Source organism: Canis aureus, chromosome 3, assembly GCF_053574225.1.
Source record: "Canis aureus isolate CA01 chromosome 3, VMU_Caureus_v.1.0, whole genome shotgun sequence".
In the NCBI taxonomy this organism is placed as follows: Eukaryota; Metazoa; Chordata; class Mammalia; order Carnivora; family Canidae; genus Canis; species Canis aureus.
Genome location: NC_135613.1, coordinates 76,704,575 through 76,715,402, shown reverse-complemented (window position 1 = coordinate 76,715,402; position 10,828 = coordinate 76,704,575). Strand labels below are relative to the sequence as shown.

General features: G+C 49.6%; 1 protein-coding gene across 1 annotated transcript in view; it reads right to left on the bottom strand.

The window, feature by feature from the left end:
• The window catches only part of SORL1 (sortilin related receptor 1), a 156,606-nt gene that overhangs the window by 18,757 nt on the left and 127,021 nt on the right, over positions 1-10,828 (bottom strand). Inside the window, exons 33-40 of the mRNA XM_077893900.1 lie at positions 10,289-10,420; positions 9,202-9,328; positions 8,870-9,039; positions 6,417-6,529; positions 6,074-6,178; positions 5,222-5,294; positions 2,288-2,370; positions 1,025-1,121 (exon numbers count right to left, since the gene is read on the bottom strand). Coding sequence (XP_077750026.1) covers positions 1,025-1,121; positions 2,288-2,370; positions 5,222-5,294; positions 6,074-6,178; positions 6,417-6,529; positions 8,870-9,039; positions 9,202-9,328; positions 10,289-10,420 — 900 coding nt within the window. The remainder of the gene's footprint in view (positions 1-1,024; positions 1,122-2,287; positions 2,371-5,221; positions 5,295-6,073; positions 6,179-6,416; positions 6,530-8,869; positions 9,040-9,201; positions 9,329-10,288; positions 10,421-10,828) is intronic.

Below are 10,828 nucleotides of genomic sequence, written 5' to 3'. Positions count from 1 at the left end.
TCTCTCCCTCGCCCCTTCCCTTCAGAAACAAATAAATACTTTCTTTTCTGTAGCTTATCTTATTGTAAGAACAGTACAGAATACACAGAGCATACAAAATATGTGTTAATCAACTGTTTATGCGATTGGTAAGACTTCTGGTCAACAGCAGCCTGTGAGTAGTTAAGTTTTGGGGGGGAGTTAAAAGTTATAGGGTCAGAGCCCTCTGACCCCCGACTGTTCAGGGTCATCTATACTCAAACTAAGTCCATTTCCTTGTTTGTAAAACTGGAAAAACAACAACAACAACAGCACTGAGCAGCTGCTACTGCACAGATTAAAAAAGAAAACACCTGTAAAGTGTTTGGCATGATGCCTGGCATCAAGCTAGCCTTTAATATAATTCAGGCACTAGCTAAGAAGACTATTTTTGCTGATTCTCCCAATTTCGATCAGTGCAACGTTGAGACAGTGAGATCAGAGCCTTGGGAATTAAAAAGACGTGGGTTCCAGTGCCGTCACCTTCTGTGGGAATTAACTTTCTCAACCGTGGGTTCTCATCGGTGACATGAGCATATCCCACGGAATTATTATTGGGGTTATATAAAACGGTACACACAGAACACCTGGGGAAAGGCCTACTGCAGCAGGTGCACAGATACAAGAGGGAGTGGGACACCACCTTCCCTCCTCCCTCAGTTCAGTTTGTGCATTCATTCAACAAAAACGTGCGCCAAGTACCGACTATGCACCACGCCCTGCACGCCTCACATACGTCAAGGAGGAGCGAACCCCACCAGAAAGGAGGGGCAGGCAGCCCACTCTCAGAACTTTCTTTAGGAACTCCAAAATCATCAGTACAGGCCTCTTTCCAGGAGCTAGGGAAACGGGCTGAGGAGCCACTGAGGGGACCCTCCCCCAGAGGCAATGCCTCCACTCCGCCCACCCAGAACGGCAGCCCCCACACAAGCTCTGCTGCTGCGGGAAGTACCGGAATCCCTACTCCCCCCAACCACTCGCACACCAACTGGCCTCAAGGTGTTACCTTTGTGTGACAAGATGCTCCCCCGGAAGTTCAAAGTTTTCTTCTCTTGTTTGTGGGTGTCAAATGCCCAGCAGAGGTTCACCACGTAGCCATTCACCTGCCAGCAACCACGAAACATGTTATGGGAACAGTACACAGCCAGGGAGCCCAGCAAACACAAAAGGCACCCCTTTGCTATTGCTGCTCTAGGCCTCGCCTTTCTTAGGATGGACAGCTTGTTTCTTGGTTCCATGTGTGCTATCGCTGGATCGTTATACTGCGCCTACCTCTAAAAACAAACATGGGACTATTTATAATACACAATATAGATGTGATGAAACCAAAAAAACTGATGCAGCATAAAAGGGACAACAGCCAATTCATAAAGGCAGAAAAAGGAAAAACCTTAAAGATAATTCCATTATGGCAATTACGGATACCTCAGGTGATCCTTGCAGTCAAGGCCAAGAGGTCAGTGCAAAAGGAGCTTCCTTAGCTCCCACTGTCCTCGGCTCATAAAATGATGTGATCTAAAGATCTTTAAATATGGGGCGGTGACAAAAAAATAAAAACGCTTTTAAGAGCAAAGACGATATAGAGACGTGTATATGAAAGCCATGGCTTGCAGCAACGGTCTCCGAAGCCAAGGGCAGGCCACCGAACTGTGGTTCAGTAAACGGCACGAGTGCTCATCACTTGGAAGCTCTGTCCCACCACAGCTTCACAGACAGGGAGGGATGGGAGGAAAAATGGTTAAGACAGAACATTATGGGAGGTGCATCTCCACTTGGAAAACCACAGGCGCAAAGGGGGTCACAGCGGTGCTGGCTCGCAGACAGGCCGCACGGAGGGGACGGTGGCGCGTGAAGGGGACGACGCGGAGTGGCTGTAAGTGGGCATGTTTCTCAGGTATCTGACTCTCTCTTTCACTGTGGGAACCTCTGCATTAGTGCTTAGCACCAGGAAATCCAATAAAGCTGAAAATTACAGGGCATACATATTCTGTTAACACCAACTCTTTATTTGCACTGTAGCTGTGAACCATTTAATTATACGGTTTAAGAAAAGAAGAAAAAAAAAAAAAAGGCACCAGGCTGAGGCAGAGTAATTACACGAGAAGACTCACGTTGTTCTTTACGGGGGAAGGAACCAACCTCGTCGTGGGATTTTGGTCTTACTGGACCAAGCCATCCGTTTTCCTTAATCGTACCATTCCAGGCTGCAGCGAGCGATTCCCCAGCTAGGAGAGCCCACCCACCCGCCAGTTTGGAAGTCCAACGTTACCTTGACGTCGCTCTCCATGCTCAGGGTAAAGCTTAGGGAATTCTCGCCAAAGCTGTCGATGTGGATGTCTGGGGGTGGGATCACTAGAAGCGAAAAGGTGAAGAGAAACCACATGATGAAAAGTGAGGAAGGCAGGACCTAACAGTTTTCAAGTCAACAGACACAGCGGTCCTGGAGCAGGGGAAGAAAGGGCATTTCTCTGGCTGCTTCCACTCGTCGCTTTTACCACTGTCGTCCTGCCACTAAGCGGGGGGTCCGCAGTTGCCTGGCGAACACATGACTACCTTGGCTCCGTCAGCTATCCTGGCAATTAGGTCAAGCAGAAAAGTTCCATCATGTCAATGCCCCCAGGCAGCCAGGCTGCGGCCTGGTTCTGAAACGTGCCACCTCTCCTGGCACTCCCCAAGTGCTATGGCCCCTGGCCCTCCTCGAAGGTTGAGGGCACGATACATCGGAAGGCACAAATCGTCAACACCCATGTGGTAAGATGGAAAGCATGGGGTTCTGAAGTCCAGTAAACTGGAGTTCAAATTCCCATTTAGACACTAAGCAACTGTGCACGCTACTTATCTTTATACTGTTACCTCAGCGTTCCCTTTCTTTCCGTTTCCAATAAAGTCCCATCTATGACAGATTAAGGAACTGGTAAGTCAGTGGCAGGGCCGAGATGAAAGTGGCAGAGAGAAAAAGACCTCTCTTGGGTCAAGTAACGAGAGCGGGGTGCTCATCACTTGGAAGGTCTGCCCACAAGGTGGCGGACCGTGCTGTGTCAGGGCTCCATGGGACAACCGCCATCAGAAGGCAGTATTTATTTATTTTTAAAGATTTTACTTATTTATTTGAGAGAGAGAGAGAGAGAGAGAGAGAGGAGAGCAAGTGCTCACCCAATAGAAGGAGAGGAAGAAGCAGGATCCCTGCTAGGGAGCCAGACATGGGGTTCGATCCCAGGACCTGGAGATCATAACCTGAGCCGAAGGCAGATGCTTAACTAACTGAGCCACCCAGGCGCCCCGGAAGACAGTATTTAAACGACAACTTGTACACTTGACTGAACAGCACATAAGCATCTTATACAGGCAAGAGACACTCAAAGGAGTGGGTGAGATTTGGTGGCAAAAGAGATGTACCAAAATCTAGGAGTCCCTCCGGATGATCAACCACATAATAAGAGTGGGCGCGAGGAAGAAGAGACGACATTAGGAGTTTCAGGCGCCAACTCAGAGCAAAACAGCGCAGGTGCTGCTGTCATGCCAACCTGAATCAGAACCGTGGTGACTGGGGAGAGGTCACAATCCTTCCCAAAGCCCAGCTTCCTTAGCTACAAAATGAGCAGAAGAATACTTACATGATCGATCAGGATTAAAGGAGATCATGCCATGTAAAACAACGAGCACGGAGCTCAGTACGTAAGTGCTCAACTAATGGTTGCTTCTCTCGTTGCTGTTATTAATTCACCACATCCACTAACGAACGTGGCTGATGCCACTGCTGTGTTTGTCCTCTGGGTTACGTCATGACGACACAGGATCACAGGGTCACAGACGGAACACGACACACATTGTCTGACCCAGCACCCGTGGCCTCCTGTACACACTCTAGCCAAAACCCGCAGGAAGAGCGAGGTTCGCCATCAAAATCATACAAAAGAAGTTTAAGAGACTTTCCACGGCACCTGTGATTTGTGTTCAGGGAATTCAAGGTATGTGTCTTACTGCTGCCCTTCTAGTATCACTTCTCAGTACGTACGACCAGGATGTTTTCATCGATTTTGTAGAGGGAGAATGACAAGACAATGAAAACTAGAAGGGAGTGTGCGCTCAGTACACTTTTTCTAACGAGCCCCAGGCACCCTGTCACAAAGACTGGCTGGCCTCAATAAGCTTGACTGCCTCCTGCCCTGATCTCAAGGAGCCCAAATTTTAAAGGCAACCAGATCGTGACTCTCCATAACCCACCGCCTATTTCTCACAGGCTCAGGTTAAAATAAAACCCTCCAACCACATGCCATTCCAGGTAACACACGTACCTGGAAACAAAAGCGACGAGTGCCGAGGCCAAGTCCAGGAAACCGTTCAGGAATGCAAGCCGTAGTGCTGTCCCCCCAAGCGTGCCAGACTCCTTCCTTTTCATGGCTTTAACTCACCCCTCAACTATTTCATTCTCCTCGACACCAGTGAGAGTGGAGGAAACCAGACCAGACCCCCGCCCCCGCCCTTGCCAGGCATGCGCACAAGCAGGACAGTGCAGAGGGAGGGCCTGTGTCTCGGCCCAGGGGAAGGAGGGCAGCTCGGTGGTTAAATGCACAGGCTTTGGAGTCGGGAGGATCGGGCTCCCATCCCCGCTCTCTGCCATTTACTGTATGGAAAGTACCTTAACTTGTCTCTGGCTCTTTATGTTGTTCTGAGGGTGCTAAGGGTTCAACGAGATGGGCTGATGTACACAAAGCAGTGAGCACTCACTAGTGCCGGGCCCTTGGCAAGCCGTCAGCTATCACTGAGATCGGCTCCAGTGCTAGAAACTACTGCCTACACATCGTTTGTCAGCGTCATTGGGGAATTAACAAGGGCCAGCATGGAGCTCTCACAAACACCATGAACAGACACGTACGAAATCACCTGTATCCATCACAAGAGGGAAGGAGAACTTTGGATTTGGATTTTGTGCATGAGCACAAGAGCTGGGCTTGCTGGTCTCTGGAAATCCCTCTGTACGTTTGCACCATAAGAAATGCTCCGCTCTAGGAGCAGGAGTACATTCGACAGCCCCCAAAGAAACTCTATCTAGAGCACTAACCCCTGGAAACGTGTGCATGTTGGGGGGAAGGAGGTGGCCTGAAGTTCTCTCATCTGTGCTCCTCCATTTGCCAGTCCCACGGAATGTCCTTTCCCAAAAGCTTCTATCTTCTCTAAATCTGCAAATGCTGAAATCACGTACCTTTTCCTTTAACGGTGGTAATGGATTTAGAGTCGCTCCAGTTTCCCACTCCACGGCTTGTCACCGCAGCCACCTTTGCAAATCAGAACGTGGATTAGTATAAGGTGAAGGCAATACACCTTATGGCAAGGGTTCCGAATGAGCTACGGGGCTGAGACTCTGGCAATGAGGGTGGGCAAGCATTCTAGGCAGGGGGATCCCGGACCCTCAGAGGTCCCGGCAACTGCAACAACAGGGGCAAGGAGACAAGAGGAATCTGGGCAGAGGGAGCCGCGACGGTGCGGACGTGATGGCATTTCTGTTGACTGACAGACCTTGAGGTTCTTCTATGCGGGGAGGGGAGGTGGTGCGTGTGCCCCAGTGGGTCCATACAGATACATGTAAACATACACACATATGAGAAAGGGAACTGATAAATCATCATTGCCATAGAGTCTGTCCCAACAAACATTTTCTGCACAAAATCTCCCTCTTTTCTGCTAAAGGTATTGATATATGGCATCAGATCCCTACGACAGTGGCTTGTAAGCGCCACTTACCATAGCTCTGCATCACCCTGCAGCTAAGGAGAAGCAGAAATGTGGTAGGTGCAAAAGCGTAGGAGCTGGCACGCTAGCAGAAAATCTGGGTTAGAAGCAGGCAAAGCTGCATTACCATCAATTCTCGGCTACCCAAGGGAAGTCTGATTTCAAGTTCTCCGTGGCACTGGTTTAAGGGACTGACAAGATGATGACGTCCCAGAGCAAGGGGCTGGGGATCTAGCAGATGAGTGGTAAGAATCTCATAAAAGTGAGCACGGAGTTCTCGTGCCCTAGGACTGCCCAACAGGCTGAGGTGGGTGCTAACACTCACTCTGACCGTATACGGAGCGTTGACCAACAAATTCTTTATTTCGGTAAAGTTGCTAACAGCCCTCTGGGAGGCCCACATCTTGGAACCACTCCTGCTGTATTCCACCTACAGTGAAAGGAAGAAATCATTAGTAAGGCAACCAATGGTCCGAGACATCCCGATACCTTTATAAGGAGGCAGGAGGAGGGCAGGGGTGAAATGCAAAATGTTCTAGAGGGTGGGATCGCTGTTCACCAGGCTTCTCCAAATCAAGTCCTAGTCACACACACCGCGTTCCTGCTCCGGCAGGACCCAGAAGTCTGTTCACACAGACACACGTGGCCCACTCCTAGAAGTTACTTACAATGTACTCTCGAATGAGGCCATGGGTGTGGGTGGGAGGGATCCAGTGGGCCACGATCACGCCTTCCTCTTCCCTGTGGAGTGACAGCTGGAGATTCTGAGGGGCGTCTGGCACTAGGAAAGAGTCAACTCGGGGTTAAAACCCATCTGTGTACTGGTAAATGGGAGGAACTTTCCTGAGATGGGAACAAAGACTAAGAAGAATCTAGAGCTAGCACTGGAACCTGTCCACTAGTAAAGGCTGTACGCTTGGTCTTCCCATCGACAAATCTGTCCTCTCTTCCAGAATGTGAGGTGTGCCGAGTGCCCATCAGGTCGTGGCGTAGTCGAGTGTGATGTGGGTGGATGGCTCACCATGATGTGGCTGCGGGCTGCAATCACCTGCTGGCGCTAGGCCTTCAGTGCCCAGATCTTAATTGCCAAGGTCAATGCCCGCTGCCTCGACGTCTCATCCAACCCGAGTATCGTGGGCATGGCCACAAAGGAATGAGACTTACTTTCTAACAGCACAGAACACCTATACCCAAACAAATGGGGTCACCTTCCAAGCGGGCTCCTCTGTGACTTTAGTGCTGGCATTGTCAAGGTATTTCTGATCTTCTCTTTTGTGATTGCTCAGGGCCGGGTTGGAAGCCACACATGAAAACCACTCACAATACTTTCTAGTCAAACTTGATTCTGACGGCAGAGGACGTATCCACGTCGATAACGCACAGAGGATGAACGTTAAGGGTTGAACACTGCCCACCACCCTCCTGCACACAGGATGAAGACGCTATCTACAAACTGGGGAGGGAAGCCTCAGAAGAAACGTCCCCGCTGGCACCTTGATCTCAGACTCCTAGCTTCTAGAACTGTGAGAAAATAAATTTCTGTTGTATCAGCCCCCCGGTCTACGGTACTTGGTTACGGCAGCCCCAGCAAACTAACACAATGAATATTCATCAACAATCGGAGACTTGAGCCCTGGCAGGACGGTGTCTCATTCATCTCTGCACCTATAGTATCTAACATAACACCTGAGCAACGTGAGGTGCTCAGCTAAGAGCTGTGGAGAGACAACCACCAAGTGGCCTATTTCAAAGACAGCTCCATAGTGTCAAGGATTTAGCTAAGCTTCTCCACGGTGTTGCTGCCTCAGCTTCCATTTTGTGCAGCCAAGTAGCCCGCAGGGATCCTAAATGGACACTGGTCCCTTACGCAAGCGTGTGCTCCAGATGGCAGCCTGCGGACTCACAAGCAAATGTGAGCTCCTGATACGACTTCCCATCTGCCCATGTTTATCGATAAAGTCTCCCCGGCCTCCCAGGACCTTCCCCTGTGAGCCCCACAAAGCTTTATCCAAACCCCCCTCTTTTTTGGCTTGGATTGACCAACGCAGCCTTAGCACAGGAACCCCAATGTACTATGCCCATCAATCCTAAAAAAAGCATGTGCCCAGATCCTGCACTCTGCCTGCATCCTGCCTTTACCTGTGCCCGAGGGGTCACATGGGGTATGCTGTGACTTCCTCTGGGACCTATGAATGACACACTTCTCTATTTCAATTTTCCCTTGCGGTCTTTTGTGGACCATCTGACACCCCAGGGCTCTACTAAGCAAACGTTAATTTAGCAAAATCAGAACGCACAGGTATTGGCGAGTTTTGTCCTGCCTAGAACCTCCTTGCTTTCTCTAGGTGCACCTAGTAGCTATCCTGCCCTCATGCTGGAATCACCCCCTTCTTCAAGGAGCCCTGGGGTCCACCCCCCCTTTTTTAAAAAAAAGAATGGCATGGAAGCCTAGATCTTAGTGATAGATGTGCTTACCGCTACTAAAGTGTCACCTGTCTGGGCCTTCTCAGCTGACAAAGCAAGGAACTATATACGTGATACCAACCTGCCTCCATACATGCATCTGTAACTATTTTACATGTGAGCATCCACAGGAATGTTAAAATCTGCACAAGTTCATGTGGGTGCCTCCAACCATAACCCAAATGTAAGCATAGGCATTCACAGATGGAAAGTTCCCAAGACCTTGGGAATGATGTCAGCTACCGTGAAAGGCAAGGAAGCAAGGAACTCTCTAGGGCATATGACTTTTGGTGAAATTCTTGAAAACCAAGCCTTAATACTCCTGACACGCCTCATATTTTAACAGTGATGATCTACACAAATACCAATTGCTGGGAAATACATGGAAGGGAAGGTAGAGACGGGAACTGGAGAAGCAGAAGGTGGCAACGTTGGGCACGATCTGAAATTAACTTCTGACAGAGGCAAAACACCCCATGACGTAATAAGGGGAATGCATGCTCAACAACTCAGGCAGGACCATTAAACTCCACTACACCTCTTCTGTGTATGTGAGGCACATGTCATTATGTTCCCACACTCCTGACCATCCTTGGGAAACTCTGCAAATCCCACAGAAGGTCCTGGACATGCCATAAAAATAAACTAGAATACTTACATCCTTCTGGGGTTCTCAGAGTCACGAAGTCGTTGGTGTTGTGCACTTTGCTCAGACACTGGACCTGGACTTTAACCTGATACGTGGTGTCTGGCTTCAAGACTTTTAATATCATGTTTGTTTTATTGCTGTGGGTCTCCACGGTCTTCCAAATGCCCTCTCCAACCACCCTGGTCAAAAGAAGAAAGATACTGTGGCATCAAAGCGGCAGGGGGGTCACAGGGACGCCAGCCTCAGTTAATGAAGAGCCACTCTGCACACACAAGAGTTACAGAACACCCCGTGGTGATAAGAACATTGTTTTTTTCTCTCATGGCAAAGACGGGACTCACCTGTAGTAGACGTTATAGACACAAGAAGCAGAGGGCATCTTCTTGGGCCGTATCCAGGTCAAAGTGACATCCCCAGAGAAGTCGGCCGTCCACTGAAGATTCTGTACCTTGTATACAGTTAGTTCATCTAGAGAGATGAAGGGGGAAAGGGAAGGAAAGTTGTATCTCACAAATCCTTGGGTTTCAAAAGATCTCAGAGGTCCCTTGATTTTTAGGGAGACCTACCATGATCTAGATTGTCAGGTTATGGTCAGCATCTTAAGAGATCAGAAAAAAAGAATGAAGATTTGAAAACCTCCCTATATAACTTCTCCCAGGGTCTCCTAAATTTCCAATCACAATATTTTCCTTGCATTTCACCTCCTCATCTGTACTGAGATAAGCCTGTTTCTCAACAGAGTTCTATGGGTCCAGGGATGACGTGAGAGCAGGATGTCACTGCTACAGATTGAATGTGCGTGTCCCACAAAATTCATATGCTGAAACCCAATCCCCAACGTGATGGGATTAGAAGGTGGGGCCTTTGGAAGTCTTCACGAATGAGATCAGTGTCCTCATAAACGCGGCCCCAGAGAGCTCCCTCACCCCTGCCACCACGTGAGGACAGAGGGAAGACGGCCGTCTATGAACCAGGAAACAGGCCCTCACCAGACGTGGAATCTGCTGGTGCTCTGATCTTGGGCTTCCAGCCTCCAGAACTCAGAGTACTTCTCAAAATTTCTGTTGTTTATAAGCCATTCGGTCTGTGGGGTTCTATCATGGCAGCCCAAAAGGACCAGGACAATGACCAAATGCCTTCCAGACAGAAGGCCTGTGTTCATCCCACCACAAAGCCTGATGCCCTGGGAGCGTGGTGCACCCACACGACGTGGGACACGTCCACAGAAAACAAATGCAAGACCAGTGCTTCCCTCACAGGGATGAGGTCAAGCTACACCAGAGCAGGACAAGCCTCATTCACCGAGTGCTCCAATACTGGGCAAAAAAGGGATTTCGTCTTCAGACCGAGGAGAGGCTCACAAGGTTCCCGGCAGAGTGCACGTGGGGTCCAGGCTGAGCCCAGGGCCTGAGGAGGGGTGGCACTCACCGCTGCAGTCCCTCTCGTCACTCTCGTCCGAGCAGTCCAGGAAGCCATCGCAGCGCTCGGAGAGCACGATGCAGGCCTCGCCGTCCTCACACTTGAACTCCCTGCTCATGCAGGTCAAGGTGCTGTGTGTGGCTGCAACACAGGGGAGGGCACGTTGTGGTGACGGTTGATCGTATTTAGGAAAAGTGGTGTCTGCTCATCAGCTTCTGACTCAAAATATGCCTCTGGGATGAGGAGTAATAACCCCCACAGTGCCTCTGTGATGCCTCCTTATTTGACATTAACAACTGGAATCTACCTTCAGGAAGAGGAAGAGCTTTGGGGTCAAATGACCTAGAGTGGATGCAATAATTTGTAAGCTTCACAGTGATTCACTAGAATTGGCCAGGGTTCCAAACTTCTAGAACTTTCAGAACAAAGAATCCTGTTTTCTGTCTGAAGCATGGCACCCACTTCTAAAAACCACACTTTGAGATGCAGGTAGAAAATTGGATAATGTGGGATCCCTGGGTGGCGCAGCGGTTTGGCGCCCGCCTTTGG